Source organism: Zonotrichia leucophrys, chromosome 1A, assembly GCF_028769735.1.
Source record: "Zonotrichia leucophrys gambelii isolate GWCS_2022_RI chromosome 1A, RI_Zleu_2.0, whole genome shotgun sequence".
NCBI classification, from domain to species: domain Eukaryota; kingdom Metazoa; phylum Chordata; class Aves; order Passeriformes; family Passerellidae; genus Zonotrichia; species Zonotrichia leucophrys.
Genome location: NC_088170.1, coordinates 3,844,605 through 3,864,879, shown reverse-complemented (window position 1 = coordinate 3,864,879; position 20,275 = coordinate 3,844,605). Strand labels below are relative to the sequence as shown.

General features: G+C 42.8%; 1 protein-coding gene across 12 annotated transcripts in view; it reads left to right on the top strand.

Moving 5' to 3' along the window:
• CALD1 (caldesmon 1) overlaps nt 1-20,275 on the top strand; it is a 202,585-nt gene that overhangs the window by 173,606 nt on the left and 8,704 nt on the right. For 10 of the 12 annotated variants that reach the window (XR_010443035.1, XM_064735488.1, XM_064735442.1 and 7 more), the window contains 6 exons: nt 3,014-3,160; nt 4,461-5,373; nt 6,022-6,096; nt 10,546-10,664; nt 12,253-12,502; nt 14,653-14,793. Coding sequence is in view for 11 of the 12 variants with exons in the window: in XM_064735488.1 (XP_064591558.1) it covers nt 3,014-3,160; nt 4,461-5,373; nt 6,022-6,096; nt 10,546-10,664; nt 12,253-12,502; nt 14,653-14,793 (1,645 nt within the window). In the remaining variant the exon portion in view is untranslated. The remainder of the gene's footprint in view (nt 1-3,013; nt 3,161-4,460; nt 5,374-6,021; nt 6,097-10,545; nt 10,665-12,252; nt 12,503-14,652; nt 14,794-20,275) is intronic. The other 2 variants (XM_064735513.1, XM_064735526.1) reach the window with 2 other exon arrangements.

The following is a 20,275-nucleotide window of genomic DNA, read 5'->3' as shown; positions in this document are numbered from 1 at the left end:
AACCAGTTAAATCTGGCTTGTATACAATGGTTTCAGCCCCGTGATCCTCCCAGCTATTACCAAGTTTCTTGCTGGGTTATAACTTTATATAAATTCAGTGTTTGGTGTAAAATGCGGAGTGCTGTATTTCTCTGAAAAAGGTCTGAAGCAGATGGCCACATCTCCTGTGTTCCCAATCCAGCAGATTTATGTTTCACTCTAAGTCCCCCCTATTCAGTCTGAGGGCAACATTTTTAGACTTACTCAGATGTTACTGAGATTTGTTGTTGAGTTCTTCAGGTCTGGGATTTCAGTCCTTGAGAGCTGCACTTGATGTTCCTTGTGGGTCCCCTCCAGCTCAGAATATTCTGTGCTCTGAATATTCCACAAGAGAGTGTTATCAGCAGGCTTGGCACACCTCTTGGAGATCATGCTGTGCTGTGGTCTCACTGCCTGAGACAGCTGGAACTGCTTCTTGTGGAGGGATATTTGCCTGCAAAGCCACAAATGGATGTAAGTTCAGTTTAATTGAGTTGTTGGGTGTGTGCTGGGCAGCAAGGCTGCTCTCCAAGGGTGGAGGAACAGCACAGGCCAGTGCGGACCATCAGATTTCCATCTGTCTGATAAAGAGAGCTGAAATCTTGAATACATACTTTTCATTATTTATTTACAATTGCTGAAGGATGTCAAAAGATGTAGGCAATTAGAAGATAAGCTCTGAAGAGCTCCCAAATTGATTTTGCTCATGGTAGGGTGCTACAGAGATCTGTTGCAGTGGGAGAATGAGGGTCACCCCTTACACTCAATTGTGTTAACACTGAAAACAGTGTTAACGCAATTGTAAGGAAAACAAGGAACACATCTCCTAAAAAAACCCTGCAATTAGTTGTACCTTATGAGTGTTTCCTGGTTACTGAGCAGATTGCATGATTGCTGGTGAGCAGAAATGAATATTTAAGGTGATTCTCATGAAGAGTACCTGGTGTGCTTGCTCACTGTAGGAAACTGCTGTGATATGTAGCATGGCAATGGATGGTGTTTAGAATCATACTAAGAGAAATTTTCAGCTTTCTTAACAGATGATCTATGTGATAAGTGTCCAAGGACAGGAAGTACATATCTGTTTAATAGATAAGATTTGGTGGGAATTTTTGCTTAGGGTATTCTTTTTGTTTCCTTTTTTAGTTTGCTGAGCCACTGGTGGTTTAAATAAGGCATTTTAAAGAGGCTTTTAGAAGCAGTTGTTCTCCTTGCTGTGTAGGAGTGCTCTGTGTGGGTACAGAGAGGGGAATAAACTTCTTCATCTTTGTGTGGTCTCACTGCAAAGACAAATCCTGAGCTGTAGACACTGGGTGTTGACTCAGTTGTGGCCATTGTCCAGCTGCCCCAGGCTGGGAGCAGTGTGTCCTCTCCTGTGCCCTTACAGCTGGACTTCAGAGCTGAAAAGATCACAGGCTTCTTGCAGCCAGAACATCTTACTAATGAAGGGGGTGTCTGGTCAGTTTGCTATTGCAGTTTTATTCCAGAGTCTGCTTCCTGTGGAAATTAAAGACCCCACTGGTTTATTACTGTATTCATATTCTTTCTGTTCCAGACCTAAATGAAATGTTGATAACCCTTGAAGTTGCTTACAAATGGCAGGAATTGCTTTTCCTTGCTTTTACTGTATCACACCTTTAGTGCTTTTAATTCAGCTCCTTCCTTTGTTCCTCATCCCCCACTGTGTTCCCTCATGGCCATGCTGCTCATGGTTTGCTCTCTCTTTGAGAAGAGTTGTTTCTATAAAGAAAAACCTCTTAAAGCAGAGCATGAAAATAGCAAATTAAACTCTTTGGTGCACTGAGGATGAATATGCTGTTCTAGGTCTGGCAAGTGGCTCAGCCATGTTTTGCACTTTGAATTCTTAAAGCGAAATTGGAGTTACTGTGTCCCTGCTGAACCTATACTTTCACCCTTCTTTCAGCAATGGAGAAAAGTAGTACCAGAACATGGTGATGGGAGAGGTTTGGCCCCAAACAGTCTGATTGATGGCTAAATCAAAATTTAGTTGCTTTTAATGTTTAAATGTTTGCAAAACTAACATTATCTGTACTTGGTTTAAGTAAGTGCAGAACTCTGGCTTTTTTCTACGTTCATGGCTGCACTGCTAACTTAAATACGTGACTATGTAAAGAGGGGAGGCTTCTTAACCATGATGTGTCAGACCTCTGCCAGAAGCAAAGTAAATGAATGTCCTGACTGGGTCTGGCACATGTTAGCTTCCTAATTCACTTTCCCTGCTCTAAAAGATAAGAGGAATGCAGGCCTCTCCCTTTATCTCTCACAGTAATAACCTCAGCAAAGATTTGAATGGGACACAGGATTATTAGGATTTTAAGGTCTTGCTTTCCTTTTCAAGCAGGATGAAACTAAATGTAATCATCTGTTGGGGCAGATGAATACAATGGGTTCTCAGCTGTAGGCTTTCATCACAGCACAGATCTTGTGTGATTTGGCCTGGCAGGGCTCCGGGCTCACAAACATTTTGTGGGTGTCAGATGTTTGGCACTCAGAACCAACCACTGCTGTCATACTTGTGTCTCCCTGCTTTCTAGTCTTTAAAATGTATAATTCTGTCACTGTTTTCAGCATGTGATGTTTAGAGGAGACTAATGAAAATCTGCTTCGCTGAGTCCACTTTCAGTTATGTGGGCTTGATCAAGTCTGCTCAAATCCTGTGAGTGCTCCAACAGGATCGTGGTGCAGGCTAGGAAGATGTTTGCTCAGCTACAGAGCTGGGCTTTTATGGATTCAGTGTTTTCTAGCAGCCAGTGTGGTGTGGCTGCTGCCTTCACAGGGACTAGTTTCTCAAGTTCTCTTCTGAGAAAGAAAAGAAAACCAGGGTTAGAAACGATGCATCTCAATTTCACAGAATATTTTCACAACAGCATGTGGAGCAGCCACTGTAGCCACACTTATTTTGCCCAAGAAAACTGCTTTCTGTGACTTTTTTCAGTGTCCAATATGCTATAGCACCAATGTTTCCCTGTTGCAGGCTGTCCTACCAGAGGAACGATGATGATGATGAGGAGGCTGCCAGGGAACGGCGCCGGCGGGCTCGGCAGGAGAGGCTGAGGCAAAAGGAGGAAGGAGATGTCTCAGGAGAAGCCACAGAGAAATCTGAGGTCAATGCCCAGAACAGGTAAATTCTGATGTTGTTTACTGACAAGCCAATGGCAGTTTTTGTTCAGAGTAGAGAAGTGCCTGGAAGAGTTTTGCTGTAGTGCTTGAGTTTGAAGTGCTGGGTTTGGCCATCCTTGAACTGGAGAAGGACCTCACACAGTGAGGATCAGCCTGCCTGTGTCTATGTGGTGGGGTGGGAGCATCACACATCTGGTTCATGGCACTTATCCAGGTGTCCTCAAGGCTGTCTGTGGGGTAATTCAGCCAGCCTCCAGCTCATGAGGCTCTCAGCTTCTCTCAGATGTGTGTTCATCTGGCCTCACAAAACACCACATCTCTGGTTCTGCTCAGAGGGGTCATGGAACCATGGGGCCACCCAGTCCTCAAGCTGTGGCTGCAACACTCCTGCAAGGTGCTGGGTGTGAGCTCCAGAGCACAGCACTCACCTGGCATTGTCAGGGTCAGGCAGGTGTAAAGAGCAGAAAAGTTCATGGAAGGAGGTGACACTTGAAATCGTAGAATCATCCAAGTTGGAAGAGACCTTTAGGATCATCAAATCCAACCATCAACCCAGCAGCCCCTAAAGCATTACACCATATCACTGCTTTCACCACCCACTTGTCACAAAGCTGAGTGGCCACCTTGTCTGTCCAGAGCTGGCCTTCCTATCCATCCATCATTTGTTTAGTTTCACATAAACAATAATATAAACAATATACCCAGATTTCCAATGGCCATAACACAATTGATAGAAAAAACCAAAATTGCGATGGCAAGTGCTAATAGATCCTGAGCACAAGATGCAATTTGTTTAAGGCAAGGAGAATGAATATAGATAGTAAAACAGCAGCTAAATTTTGAAGTGTGCAACCTTTGCTTAAGATTTTTTCCTCCTGAGAAGCTGAGAGGCCTCAGGAACAAAATGTAAACAATGATTATCTGCTGCTGTGGAATGCAACAGGTGCATCTGTGATTGGTCTCATGTGGTTGTTTTTAATTAATGGCCAATCACAGCCCAGCTGGCTCGGACAGAGAGTCTGAGCCAGCTGCCTTTGTTATCTTTCTTGTTTTTCTATTCTTAGCTTAGCTAGCCTTCTAAGATGAAACTTTTCCTTCTATTCTTTTTAGTCTAGTTTTAATGTAATATGTATCATAAAATAATAAATCAAGCCTTCTGTAACATGGAATCAGATCTACGTCTCTTCCCTCATCCTAAGACCCCTGTGAACACCGTCACAAAGAGTGAAGTGCATATGTTGTTAGAAAGAATTTTTTTTGGTGGTTTTTTTTTTTAATGCAAGCCTGTCCCTTTCGCCCAGCGTGGCAGGAGAGGAAAGCAAGCGCTCCTTGGACGATGAAGCCGCGTTGCTGGAGAGGCTGGCGAGGCGGGAGGAGAGGCGCCAGAAACGCCTGCAGGAGGCCCTGGAACGGCAGAAGGAATTGGACCCCACGATCACAGACGGGAGCTTGTCAGCGCCCAGCAGGAGAGAAGTGAACAACGTGGAAGAAAACGCGACCACGGGGAAAGAGGAGACTGAAACAGTTACCAAATCCTACCAGAGGAACAACTGGAGGCAAGATGGGGAAGAAGAGGGGAAAAAAGAAGAAAAAGACAAGGAGGAGGAGAAACCAAAGGAGGAGGAAAATCAGGTAGATGTGACAGCAGAAAAACCCGCTGATAAAGAAGAGGCAGTAACTGTAAATGCAGAGGAACACAAAGCAGAGAACGATACAAATGCTGTGCCAGAAGGGACGCAAAGTGTAGCGGATGAGGAAAAGGCCGAGCAGGAAAGGAAGGAAGCAGAAGAAAGGGAGAGGTTAAAAGCAGAAGAAGAAAAGAGGGCAGCTGAGGAAAAACAGAGAGCAGAGGAAGAAAAGAGGGCAGCTGAGGAAAAACAGAGAGCAGAGGAAGAAAAGAGGGCAGCTGAGGAAAAACAGAGAGCAGAGGAAGAAAAGAGGGCAGCTGAGGAGAGGGCAAAGGCAGAGGAGGAGAGGAGGGCAGCTGAGGAAAGGGAGAGGGCTAAAGCTGAAGAGGAGAGGAGGGCAGCTGAGGAAAAACAGAAAGCAGAGGAGGAAAGGAGGGCAGCTGAGGAAAGGGCAAAGGCAGAAGAGGAAAAGAGGGCAGCTGAGGAAAAGGCTAAGCTAGAGGCAGAGAAATTAAAGGAAAAACAAAAGATGGAAGAACAGAAAATAGAAGAAGAAAAACGTCAAGCAGCTGCCTTAAAAAAGCAGGTACAGTAAGCATTTTGCACCAAAATAAGACACCTGTGGTTTGTGTGAAATGTAATGCAAGAAAAGATTGAATTGGAATTTCATCACAGATCTAGTCCTGTATGAAGTTACTAACACTTGTGCTGTTGCTCTCTATTTTTAAAAATAAATCCCCTCCTGCTTACCAATAATTCAGTGCACAACAGGCCTGACCTCACCCCATCATTCAGAGAAAACCTTGCATGTTCAGACCTCTGCATGTGCTTTTGCTGCCTTTTTTCCCCCCTCAGCTGCTATAAAAACTGGCCTAATGCAGTAACCCATGAGGTGGAGGCAGACACATCTTGGCAGAAAATATTGTGAGCACCTGTTGAAGTGTGTGAGGAATGCTGTGTGCTAAATGCAATCACAAGAAAGGGCTCTGTATTGGGACATGTAAGCATGATGCCACAGCAGGGAGAAAGGCCCAAAGGGGGGAAATTGGGAGGATTTGGAGAGGGTGGAGGGGACACAGCTGCACACAGAGGTGTGGACACAGCAGCACTTGATGGAGTGGTGGCTGCACACTGGATTGGTACATGAACACAGCGTGGAGAAACAAAGAATGCAAACAGATGCGATGGTTTTTTGTTAAACGATAAATAAATTATTGAAAACCCAAAAACAAAGGAGGAAGAAAAAGTGGAAGCTAAAAAGGAAAAGCTGCCAGAAGAGAAGCCCCAAGCTACCTCCATACAAGATCAGGTAACTCACAAAGCACTGATTTATATGTCATAGGGAAACTAGAGATGTGAAAACAAATAAGGCACCTATAAGTGAATGTTGATTCTTCAGCAAAGTACTTAAGCTTGTGCTCCGCTTCAAGAACATGGGTAATCCTGCTGAAATAAATAGGGATGAAGCTCCTTAAGTGCTTAAAATTAAGTAAATTCTTAAGTAGTTTGTTCTTTTGGGGCTTTAGGACCAATTCCTGTTTGTCTTAAAACAAATATTTCAGGAAACTCGGTTCAGTCAACAACACAAGTATGGTTTTCCCTCTGGGGATGAGTTTTCCAGGACAGTATCAACTAATCATCCTTCTCTGGTTTCCTCTCACTTTACTGTGAACTTTTTCCCTATGAACAAAACCTATTCTAATAATCATCATCATCGTGATAATTAATAATAATCATCATAATGATAATAATAATCTAGGCCCTTTGGCCAGCAGACTGCCTTAACTAATAATTCCCCTGCAAGCTGCAACACCCCATGATGTAAACTGTGCATACCCAAGATTCTTCTTTTGTTTTGAAGAGAAAAATCCACCAAAATTACTGCATTGCATTTCCACTGTAAACACAGGAGCTGGTGCCATGGTGTTTTACTGTATGGTAAGTAAATAAGATTTGGGGACCATTTGCTCTTCAGGGTACACTGGACACAGGGAGCCATGCTCAGTGCTGTGCAGTGGTTTTGGGTCAGTGCAGCAGCTCTCAAATCAGCCCCTGATCCTGGTTAGGGCAGACTGCTCAGAGAATGGTCAGAGCCTTGGAAATTTGGAGACATTTGGGTTCAGGCAGGTCTGTGTGGCTTAAAGGGAGCCACAGCACAGATTTCTGCCTGTCTGGTGGAGTGGGACCATTGAGGGTTGTGGAGGGTGACTCCAGGGTCCTTAGCAGATGAGTTTGGAACATGCTCAGCTCACCCTCAGAGAGCAGTGAGGAAATAGCTGCACAAAAAAAGGGATGGATTATATTAAGACAGAATAAATTTCCACTATTCACTTTTACATGCAGTCTTTGAATATCACAAGTAAATGTAAAGAGGAGTTTGTAGCTGACCACAGAGTTTGATTTGTGGGAACTTGAGACACAGTTGTCCTGCTTGTTCTTATGGAGAACTTGGCCAGCTCTCCCTGGAGCTCTCATCATGCTTTCAAACCCTACCCACTGGGTGGATTATTCCAGGAAATTGGCAAGACTTATAAAAGTTACTTGTGATTTTTAGTGTTTCCATCTTTGGATGCTGAAGCTGAGACAACTTAATAGAATCCCACTTCTAGTGCAGTGCTTAATACCCATCCTGAGCATTCAAAATGCCTTGAAAAATCTCAGTTGTTGCTTCTTGTGAAAAAAAATTTGATGATCAGGCAAGATCAGGCTCCACTTCTCCCCCTCTTTCAGGACACACAAATTCAGTGAGGTCTCTTTCTGAATGTGCATGCAGCTGAGAGGATGCCAGTATTCCATGAACAAGATCCTAGGGGAACAGAATGTATCTGCATAATCAGGTTTTGCTTTTGCTTTGGACCTCAGAGTTCAGGTTTTTTGATTAATTTGGCAAGAAAAAATTTGTCTCTTTTTCTGAACTTCTGCACAGTTTTTCGTTCTTGAAAGTGACCTGAGAAGCTCACAAGACCAAGCTTTCTCATGATGTGAGACTCTTGGTATTTCCTGCTTCCAGTTTGGCCAGACATGCTGCAGCAGTTGCTTTTCTCATGGTGTTTGGGGGTGGCAGCTGACTCCACAGGGGAGCCCCAGAGCCAGATGCCCACAGCTTTTAACTCCCCAAATAACTGAGCCCAAGTGGGGAATCAGATCTGCCAGATCTGCCCAACCTCAGTAACTGATTTGCTTCAGTCTGAAGGTGTTCAAGCTCAAGATTCAGAAATTTCAGCTCTCAAATAATAGCATAAAAATCAAACAGAAAAGAGGCAGTATGGAAAAAGATAAATCTGGAAATTTGTTAACCATGCCTTTGGTAATGTTCTAGCTTGATATCAAGATTTGTGAGATTTATCACATGTGAGCTATTTCAGTTCAGGTAATATCACCTGTCTGCTCCAAGTGGAGTCCTTTCTGAATTCAGCAGAAGCTGGATTAGTCTGTAATTAGGCAGTGAGACCAAGTAAATAATTTCTTTTGTTGCCTTCCTTTGGAATGAGATACAAAGGATGCTGCTTCTTTGCCAACCAATCTCCGCTTTGGTATTAAAATTAGTAGGAGAAGGATTGAGCCCAAAAGATGTGAAATGTTTCTGTAATATCTTGTTTTACCATCTTTTTTGAATGAAGAGACCAAGCTGTGTTAATGGTTTTCTCAAATGCAGACACATTGTCATAAATCATACTGGCCTCTGAAATGCTATTTCCTAACCTATTAATTTTTAAGCTATATTGTTTTAATATTAGTTTTCCCAGAGATTTCAATTAAGATGTAAGAGATACAACCCTCCCCAGTGGACCTGAATCCATAAGGCAGCTGGAAGGGTTGGCTTTTTAAATAAGACCTAGGAAGGTCCTGATGAAAATCTCAGCAAAGGAAATCTTATGCTCCCAAAACCCCAGGACAGACATCCTGGCACAGGGAATCTTCCACCAATCAGCACAGCCAGTTTCAGCATCACCCTGAGTGGGGCTGAAGGGTTGGAGATTGCTGCTGTGAACATGATCACCCATTTGAGTTGGGAAGGCCCAGATGATGACCCTTGCTGTCTGGTGGCATTCAGCAGGATAAATGAACAGCCCTGCTTGTCCCAGCCCAGCAGGACCATTCCTTGAGGCCCTCTCTTGCAGCATCATGGCCAAAGAATGCATGGCCATGGAAGCTGAGCTCCCCTGTTGTCCCTCAGGGAGCTGCCAGGCCTTGTTGGAAGGATAGCATGGGAAAATCTGCTCTCAGAGCAGAGCAAATGCCTCTGATGGTTGTGCCCAGCAGCAGCAAATTTGCTGAAGTGATTTAAGCATCCTGTGCTCACTTCTAACATGTGCTGCCATGGTGGCATCCACTGCTCAGCTTCTCTGAGCAGCAAACTGGCCTCAGGTGGAGTCAGGCTCTGACTCTGGGGCTTCACTCTGCACCAGCCTTAGGAGGATCTTGGCTTTGAAGGCTCTGAACTTATCCTTTGTAGGGAAAGATTTTGCTTCTCCAAGAGTTGAGATGGATGGATGTTCTTCCTCTTTGATGAGGAAGAACAGAAATTGCTTTTGATTTGGGGTGTGAAGCAGTGTTCTACTTTTTCATTTCAAGGTGCATCTTAAGGCACCTTTAAGAGCAGCTGTGTTGCAGACAGGAAAGTTACAGAAGTTCTTTATCTTTCTAGTTAGCAAATGGGATTGCAACAGGCTTCCAAAGTGTTTATTTTCTAAAGGTCCCCATTTGAATTCTACACAGAAGGTATTTCTTCTTCCTTCAGCACAGAGCTGGGGAAAGCAAATAAATACTTTGGAGGTAAATGTTTCGTGTGCTGTTGAAAGTTGCTTTTGGCTGGTAGTCTTAACTAGCAGAGAATGTTTCTACCTGAGGATGCATAACTTAAATTGGTTCAGTTTCTCCTTTACCAGCATCTAGCCATGACTCAGCATGCTGGGGTCAGGCCATCTGTGGTATTCATAAATACTTCAAGCTCATAACTCTGAAGAAATACTGGAGAATTAAATTTATGCACAAAATATTCTTGATTACTACTAAGAATCATAAGACAAAGCTTTTTTAAGGATAAAGGGAATTTTTACTCATGTTTTCCAGAGCCTTTCCTTCTTCACAGGTTTAAATAGTCATGTCTGATAATGCTACCCATGACCAACCCCAGGCAGGACTGTACTTTTTATCAGAGTATTTTGCTCTGATATCAAGATGATTTTGTGTTTTGGCCATCATTCTTGCAGTAATGAAGTTTCCCTCTGCTGTGACACTGAAAAGAGCATAAACTTTGTCAAACAAGTTTGACATTTGTTGGAGGTTATGTGTTGTTTTTATTGCACAAATGCCCTGAACCTGGTACCAAAAAAGTGTTGGCAAGTCCCAGAGAGTTGGCAACCCACATTCTTAAGAAGCAAGAGGTGAATGTTGCTGCAGTGGGAGGAAGAGTTGGGGGTGCAGTTGCGGAGTGAAGCAGTGTGGTGGCATGGTCCAGTGGCCACAGCCAACTTTGACTTGATTTTTCAAAAATATTATTAGAAGACTGATAATATTATTTTCAAGATGTTTGGACCTGGAATTCAGGTCAAGACAAAGTGACAGTTGATCGCAGTTTAGAGCTTTGCAGACTACTTCTGCGCTACAGCACATAAACACTTTGAAGACAGATCACAATGTTGCAGAGAAATTTGTATTTCTCAGCTGTTGTTTAGAATGCCTCATTCTGACTTTTTTTTTCTTTTTTTGGTGTGTCTTGTGTTTTGTTCTGTGATTTGTGCTGTGTTCTGCGCAGGATGACAAAGGTAAAGCCCCCAAAGAGGAAATGAAAAGTGTCTGGGATCGCAAGAAGGCGCAGAATGGGGAACAGGAGCCCCCTGCCTCCAAACTGAAACCCACTGAGAATGCTTTTGGGTGAGTGCCACAGGAGAACTGGGCTTGCTGGTGCTACAGGGGCCATCTCTGGGGCTCTGAGTGGAGGAACTGGCTGGCACCATCAGCAGTGGTTCAGGTGCTCACTGGGTTCTGCAGTTTCTGAGCTGACCCCTCTCTGCTGCAGGAACAAAATGAAGTTCTGCAAGCAGATGGAAATGGCTTTCCTCCCCCAGCAGAGACAAGAGTCTTGGTTCTGTTCTGCTGGAGCTTTGCTTCTTTATTTCTAATATCTACACAGAGGCCAATAGTGACAAAATCCTAGATTTTGTGTTCTCCAATTTTTCTAGTCTGATCTCAACTTTTACTTTAGTAACCTATTTCCAATTACCCACCTATCTTTAATTAGCAGAATAAAGCACAATCCAGTTGTGCTTTATGTGCTTTCTCAAATGTCCAAGAGAGAAGCACTTTCTCTCTTGATTTCAAGGCAAACATTGAAATTAATGGCTTCTCTAGAAAAGTGTTTTTCCAGTTAGGTAAAAGCCTCTCCTAGCCAAAATAACATTTTTTATTTTTTTTTCCCCCCTTCCTTTTTATAATCTGTGTCACAGTTTGATTCTTTTTTTAAGGAAATATTCTTTTTTTAAGGCTGTGGTTATAGTGGGAAATTCAAAGAAGGTAACAATTTTCTAGTGAAAATTTAATTTAAAAAGATCCTGCCTGCTAAAAGCATGGGATAGATGAAATAGAAATGAAGTTCTTCCTTTCAGCAGGAAACCAGGAATGAGTAGGTTAGAAATCTAAATTTTTCTCCTTCTGCATTTCTCTCCCTCTTTTACATTGACACAGGCAACGGAAAGGTTAAGCTCTCCAGGCACTTTGAGAAATCTGAGCATGGCAGATGGGATTTGCTATTGTATCTCAGCATTCCCCTCATGATTCTGCCGGGAAAAACAAACTTTCTCAAAATAAAATGCAGCTCAAAAGACCCTGGAGACACCCTGACCTCAGGCCAAAAGACAGGCAGTGATGGAGATGGAGCAGCAGGAAATTGGCCTTGCTCAAAACTTGGGTCACATCATCAATAACGACAATGATTTTCTAAAAATATTTTTGATGTGTTTTCATTTGCTTCATTTCCTGTGGGAGACAGGCATTAGTGGCAAAATGTAGATTTGAGTTTCCACACTTTTTTTTTTCTATTTTTGTTTTTCTTCTTCTGTTCCATGAAGTTGTGAAGAAGCCTGTTCAGTGACCTTTTATCAGCTGAGTAGAAGATTGGGGTTGGCAGCATCAGCAGAGGTGCCAATGTTTGTTGGGTTGTTAGGTATGAATTAGGGCTATTTTATAATGAACTGCCCCCACAGAGTTGGGCTTTGTCTGGAACTGTCCAGACAAAGGGGCAGGGATGGGGTAGGGAGCCACCAACCAGGTACAGGAGAGGAGGTCAGGGGTAGAGGGCATCCTTTGAATCTGCCAATCCCTTGATGCCCTTCTGGAATTCCAGGACTGACAGTGCAGGGAGGGGAAAGGAGAGGTGATTGATACACCTGGGAGGGACTAGAGCTTCTAGAGTAAACCCTGAAATGACAGCATGGCCCCATTGTCGCTGTCCTTGCCTTCCCAGGCGCTCCGGCGCGAAGGGCGCCGCCGAGGAGGCGAAGCCGGGCGCGGAGGCCCTGAAGAGGTTGGAGGATCAGCGGCGCCGCCGGGGCGAGAGCGAGAGCGAGGAGCTGGAGAAGCTGAAGGAGAAGCAGCAGGAGGCGGCGGCAGAGCTGGGCGAGCTGAAGAAAAAGCGGGAGGAGCGCCGGAAAGTCCTGGAGGAAGAGGAGCAGAAGAAGAAGCAGGAGGAGGCTGAGAGGAAAATCAGAGAGGAGGTGAGTGTGAAGTACGGAGTGTTGCACTTGGGTTTATTCCATTTATTACTTGTGGTGTTTTTAGGGTCACCCATGGCAGGAAGGAAATGATGGATCTGACTCTGTGTTCTTAGAAGGCTAATTGATGATGTTACTGTATTATATTAAACAATGTTATACGAAATTATACTAAAGAATAGAGGAAGGATACTTACAAGAGGATTAACACGATACTAATGGAAAACTCATGACTCTCTACAGCCTTGACACAGCTGGACTGTGGTTGGTCATTAAGTCAAAACAATTCACATGAAACTAATCAAACAATAGCCAGTTGGCAAACAGTGTTTAAACCACATTCCAAAGTAACAAAACACAAAAAAAGCAAATCGAGTAATTATTGTTTTCATTTTTCTCTAAGGTTTTTCGGCTTCCCAGGAGAAAAAAAATCCTAGCAAAGGGATTTTTCAGAAAATATGATAGTAACAATTACTATTTTACTTCCACTCTCCTTGTGTTAGTCAACAGCTTTTTGCAGCATTGTCTAGTGAAGGCCTGAGGTAAAACATGCAGCATCCAGGTGATGCAGTGCTGGATTTTTCCCCAGCCACCTCCCAGCTCCATGCCAGGAGTGAGCTGTTCCCAGAAGGCAGCACAGTCTGGGATACAGCTGTAGGGCTTTATTTCTACAGCACAAGCTGATAATCCTCAAGTGCAGGAGCAAGGACAGCAGAGAGGTCTTTAGTATGGTTTCCAAAAGGATTTATTCTATGGAAGGGTCAGGGACCAAAGACACAAGACACAGGTGTGGAGGAGTTTTTAAATGGGGGCTGTTCAAGAGGAGGGGATAAATCAGAAGCTAATCTGAGATATCCTGGGCAGGGTTCACAAAAGCATCTTCCAATGAGGGAAGGGCCACATGGACCTCACATGGACATGGAGGGGGTCATGTGGACTAATGGGAGGTTTCACTTTAAGGGATTTCTGAAGGGGAATTCCCAGCAGGGCATTGGCACCAGGTAGGATTGACATGGAACACAGGGTAGATTGACAGTGGGGTGTGGGGGGGTATAATTTGGACCAAACCATTAACTTAGGAAATAACAGAACATACCATTAGGGGTAAAAACACACCACAACACCCAGGGTATGAAAAAATGTTCTAATTCTAGCCTTAGGACAGGCAGGGCTCTAAAATCTGTTTTTATGAGTCAGGATTTCCTCAGAGATAGCTGCAAATTTCTTATCTTCTTGGGGATTCAGAATCTTGGGCCAGGGCTATAGCCACAGATTTTATTTTTTTTTTTTGTACATTATACAGATTGAATTACAAAGTGCATGTCAAAATTTATCTGCTGCAGATGGGCTGGAATGCTAATGTTATATATAGTTACAATGGGCTAGATCTCATTAGGGAGATATTCTTGTCTATTTAAATATTGAGTATCCAACACATCTGTTTTCTTGTACTTCCTCTGCCAAGGGATTCTACAAATAGGATTTCCAAGTCTCTGGTGCATCATTTAGGAATCCTAGTTGTTTGGAAAACAAATGGTAAATGAATAATACTGATAGTATCTGGCAGCTGAATGCCAGTTCCTTCAATGTACTGAGCTCTTTGCAGCAGAACTCAGCAGATGCCAAGATTGCACAATGCCCCAAGATTGCACAGACCCCACTGACCAGTGCTCACACTGGTGGAGCTTTGAGGGCTTCTGGTTTGACTTGTGACTCGTGAAGCAAAACTCATCGCTGGAGGGAGATCTGCAAGCGTTTAATCTTGGGTTTCTTGGCCACCTGCTGATTTTTTCATGTTAAATATTAACCTTGGCACAATGAGTGTCAGAGTAGAGGGACACGAGAACAATACCAATGTGATACATGAGAATACAGAGAAACTGAACTTGAGCCTTTTTCTCTGTTTAAGTGGAACTCTATGGCAGTAAATTTGGTGACTTTACTGTGAGGAACCACTAGAGTAGCACACTCTAATTGTCTTCCTGGCATGGATTGGCATTAACACCTTTATACATTTCAGACAGATCACTGAACTGTTTCAACTGGTATAAAATCCTGTTTTTAGAAAATCTGGTGAATGTTTGCAGGGCTGCACAGCCCTGTGATGGTGATGTAGATTCTGAAAGAACAAATAAACATTCATATTTTTCAAGGAGGAAAAGAGGAGGATGAAGGAAGAAATCGAAAAAAGAAGGGCTGAAGCTGCTGAGAAACGCCAAAAGATGCCAGAAGATGGTGTGTCTGAAGACAAGAAGCCATTTAAATGTTTGAGTCCTAAAGGTTCATCTCTCAAGGTAACCTTCCCATTAGCATCTATGCAGGACATAAAAAACATCAACAGCAACATTGAGATACTTGTAATCAAACCCAGGAAAATGCTTTGATAGACTTAACCTGAAACCTCTAGCTGAAAGACTTTAACTCATTGGGATGATTGAAAATTAGATCTCCTGCTTAGAAATAGAGAGTAGACTGGCAGCTGTCTCTTCTTGATGAAGAATCTCCAAAAAGGATCCTCACCTCCAAGAGAAAATTATTTTGAAGCTTGGAGCAGTAATACTGTGTTGTTTTAAATTTATTATAGGAGTGCTTTGTGAGCTGGAGTAGAATCACAGAATCATTTAGGTTGGAAAAGATCTCCTAAGAGCATTAAGTCACAATTGTTCTCTCCCTCCTTCCACATGCACAGTTACTGTCTTGCTTGCCAGATTGCTTTGTCCTTAAGCATATTTAGCCTAATCATCATTAATTGTAACTGACCTGCATGGGAATTGTAGCTTATGTCTAATCCCCCTAAAAATAACATCTAGAAGTACTGGGCTGGATTTAATTTTCTTACATAACAAAAATTACAAACCTCACCCTTCTGTTGCTGCAGGATTTCTAAATGGTCTTTTGTGGCCTATATTATATTAGAAGTGTGATAAATCAATTAAATGGTCTTTCAGCATGGAAGAGGAATCCTGGCCCCACTGAAATTATTGGGAGTATTGTTTTGGAATTCAGTCCAGTTGCTTTCTTAGCTCAATCTCAAACTGCAGATCTATTAATGTTTGCAATAAGGAAAAGAACTTTGAATTTTGTGTTATTAGTCATTTAAGAACCCAAAACATTTGTCAAAAAGGCCACTTAGTGGGAAAAAATAGGAGAGAAAAGAACCAGGGAGGAGCTCATTGGACCATGAACTGGATCTCCATGAGATTAAAACTCCATGAGATTAAAATTAAAAATCCATGAGATTAAAACATGAGATTAACTATTGAGTGAAAAACTGCATTTGGACAAAATTTGCTTTAGCTACACTTTGATCCAATCTGGAAATTTGGGTCCAGTTCTAGCAAATACTGAGTCCAAATGTTTTTGAACATTTGAACATGAAATACTGGGACAGAATGCACACAGTTGTAAACAAAGATTGCAAAGCTTCATGACTTATTGTGATTAGTTAAACCTGGTCTTGCCATTTTGGTTGCTAAAGATGATGTCTATAACAGACACTGTAAATCTACAGCTTCTTCCCAGCCCTCCTGGGAGGGCTTCCTTTTCTTCTGTTTATTGAGATGCCTTTTATGACATACATTTGGAGCTTTAATTCACAGAAGGCTCAGGATGGAGGAAATTGTACTTGAAAACACAAAGTGAAAAGGATATAGATCCTAGTTTTGGGGAAAGTGTTAAAAAACACTGGACTTGGCAGGAGGCTGAAAGCTTTCAGATACCTTTTGTACAGATGCTGCACCACTATAAGTCTATTTTCAGAGGAAAGCTGACATTTTAAAAATGTTGTTAGGCAGCAAGGTATATTTTTTTTATGCTGGGTTTTGTGTCTTGTCAGGTAGAAGTTGTTTGCTACAAAACTGATATATGGAGCTCTGCACATTTTTTCCTTTCTCTGTTTCTCTCTCTGAGAAATTGGTGATACTCTACAGATTCCAGCCCAGTGTCTGTGGGTGGCCAGTGTGGATGTGTAATGTTGTAAAAGTTCACACCCCAAACTGTTTCTTGGCATCCTGTGGTCAAGAGCTGCGGGGAGAGTAATCTGAGTTTATTAACCTGATGTGAAACTTGATGTCAAAATCCAGTTATGAGAAGAAAGTCTATTTTGTTACCTTTAATTTGGATTTAATTTGGACTGACTTCCCAGGCTGGTCTCAGCTGGTTGGCATGCAGCTCTCTCACTGTCTGCTCGGCACTGCCCAAGTTATCTCTTGATTTGTAAAGCATCTGGCACAGGTTTTCTCCTGTGATGGATGTATCAGCTCAGATCTGCCATGAGTCATGTGAGAATCCCAAATGCACAGTGGTGGGTGGGTGGCTGGAATTAATACTGAAAAAAGGGAGGCTCAGTGTAAAAATAATGCATGATACATGTGCACATTCTGACTCCTCCTGGGTAACAATCTGGCAAAGCCCCTTTTATACTGCTTCCCTGTCCTTCCTGATGTGATAAGCTTTTGGGAAGAAGAAGAAGTTCATAAGAGTGGTGAGTATGAGGAAAGTAGGGTGTGCTGATTGCCAAGGGAACTGCAAGAACAAAGGGAAGAAGGGAGCTTAACTGAGCAGCAGGGTGGAATATTGCCATCCCATGGGTGCTGCATCTGTCCACCAGACAGGCCATGGGCTGGCTTGGCTTGCAGACTCAGAACTGAGACACAAAGATGTGCAGCTCCTCCCCATGTGTGACCCAAATGTACATGTGCATACATGAACATGGACAAAACATACATGTATGCTTATATTTAGGAAAACGTGCTGTGATTGGCTAGTCTGGCCTCTAAAAATCACAGTGTTGGCAGCTCCTGTTGTTTTAACTGGTAAATTTGCCTCAAACCTGAGACAACACTTCAGCAGAGCTACCACAGTGTGTGGAGTCCTCTCAGTGACAGCTCGAGGGTTGGTTCCTTCTGAGGGGACAGTGAAAAGGAAACATGCCAAATAAATACAGGCCAAGTTCATCCCCAGCTCAGGGACAGGAGCAGCTTGGATTTCTCAGGGCTGGGTGGACACCCTGTGGGCTGCAGTGGTACCAAACTTCTGTTCAACCTCTGTCCTTGTTTTGTTTGGTTTTTTTGGTTTTTTTTTAATAAGGACAAAGCCTGGAACAAGCTCTGCTGCTCTCCCATCTGCCTCTAGCTTGTCCTTTCCCTAATTTAGTTAATGCAAAACATGATGCATTCAAAGAATGGCGTTTCCTGAAAAATCTTTGATCATTTTGCTTTTTAGACAAATTCATTCCTCATATTTCCTTTGAGAAGGAAGGTTACTGAGTCTTTTTATTCTATTCTCTGGGTAAATCAGGAGAGTACAGGATATTTCAATACTAAGTCTCCTCTTGGGGGTGAACACCATCACTAGAGAAATGGAAAAGCAGTTAGGTGTTGAGGGGAGGGAGCAATGGCAGGATTTTCTCCAAATCCCTGTCTTTGGAGAAAATATCTCCTGGAAAACAGGCTGATGTGGCAGCCAGCACTCTCTGCAAGGCATTGCTGACAGCTAACCGAGAAAATAGGACTTTTCAGAGACAATTTTTTCTTTAGAGACCTGTCCTGTCCTATCTCATCATTGCTCTCAGTACCTGACAGCAATACATAGTCCAAGTTATTTAACAAGATCATGATAAGATGAATGCAGTAAAAAAATATTCGTATTTCCTGAAAACTGAGAAAACATCTTGGATTTTATGTTAACCACCTTGCTTTGCCTGTTTCTTTTACAGATCTATTTTGTCATACTGTTTACTGTATGTGCCAAACATTTTAAATTCTTTGCATGGAGTTTGTGTGCTGTGCAGTGGGTAAATGACTTTTAGATGTTGCTGTGGTGTCTAAATGTGTTTGACTTTTATGTTGAATACACACGTGCGTAGAGGTTTGTTTGCTCTAAGTGTGTTCAATGTCTGCTTCTGCTACCTTTTGAGGAGGATATTCTAGAATAAATCCTCACATAAATGTGCAGAAGGTATTTTACCCCTCCATGCAAACCACCTTCTTCCCCAGCCAGAGACCTTGCTCAGCTCTGAGGGTTTCTTCATAACTCTTTTCTGTTTATTTTCTGGTTTTGCTTTTCCATTTTCCTCTTCTGAGCAGCCCCTGACTTTTTCCTGATCCCACAGCTGATAACTGAGTAATATACAGTGATAACTGGTAACTGAGAACCTCTGTTACCAGTGGGTAAAGAACAACTCCGCTTTTGAGTTTTTACTATAACCACAAGAAAAATGTTCCTGTTCCTTTCCACCTTCCCCCAGTGCCCACTTGAGCCTGTGCAGAAGCATCTCTCCTGCTTGCAGATAAAAAGAGTGTGAAGATCCTATAAATGAATTATTAGGTAGTTGCCTTGAGTCCTGGTTCTTTGAGTCAGTCCCTATTATTTGTCCTTGCTGCCCACCAGGGTTTCACTGATGTTTTTCTGGGGATAACTCATTATTTTCCTGCACTTATGGTTATGACCCAGAAGTCAGCATTGGGGAAACTCCTACTGTACCATAGCAGAAGTGAGGCCATGTGTTTCAAGTGACCGTCCTCGGTCTGTTTGGTCACTTTTGAACCATTTCCCTGCTGGTTTTGTGGCATTGCCGTCTCTGGGTGAGAGCTGTAACCTTTCCTTGCGGGAGTGCAGGGCTCCTGCTCCTGCCGGTCCTTTGCTGCCACCTTGTGACATCCTTCCACTGGAACAGGGAATTTGTTCTTGGCAAATTGCACTCAGGACTGCTTTTAGCTCGTGTTTTGGCAGCTAAAACTGGTGATGGAAATGACTCTGTAAATTGTATGTATGTTTTAGAGTTTCGAGGTGCCTTTGAGTTGGGTGGGTGGCAGCTGGAGCTCCTCCAGTGAGCTGCTTTGGCAAATTCTGCACTCGAGTGAACTGCCTGCTTGCAAGGGCTTGAGAAATAAACTGTGCATGCCCTTTGATGGGATTGCTGTGGGGTTTGGTGTTCTGGGATAGCCTTGGATGCTAAAGGCACTGAAGAGAACCATTTAAAGGAATGGCTGTCATTGCCTTGTTTTAAAGGCATGAATGCCAGAGCAGTCACGGTTAAAGTAAATTGGAAATGGAGAGCCCCTGCTGAGGCTGGGGAATCCCCAGGAATCCAGCCAGGCTGATTATTAATCATTTCAATCCCCTGGAGCTTCTTGCATGTATTTTACTTTTAAGTGAAACTGTAGAGCCTGACATGAGAAGTGGAACAATGCAATGTTGATAAGACTTGGGGAAGTTTCATGAAAATATTTCTTGACCCTGAATACAAATAGATGCATGCACTCCCCATCTCTCCACCACCCAAAGGGAAATGTTTTAAACCTTTATTCAGGGATGGAGTTTTTTGTTTTTAAAGTATTGAGAGAATTGACAGAAGCCACATGAGACTTTCATGAGTCTTCCTCCTTGGAGACATCACAATAGTTTCCTATTTACAGAGTAGAAAATCATGATGAAATGTCAGATACCAATTTGTATAATAACAGCTTGTAGATACTGATTAAGCAGTATTTTGAACGTGAGAAGAGTTTACACTGATGGGGTTTTTGGAGCCCAAATTCAAATTGATTGTGTACTCCAAAGACATGAGTAAGGAGGCATTGTGGCTGAGCTCCAAGCCTGGCCTAGTCTGATCTCTCAGCTCAGAAAAACTTTATTAAATTTGCAAAAACTTTATTATCTGTCTCAAGAGATACCTACTTGCTCTTGTGTGGGAGATGTGAGAATGACATAGTTTTTTGTGCATATCAATCCCTTCCATGAGATAGACTTCTTCTCTTTTCTTCTTTCTGTGTT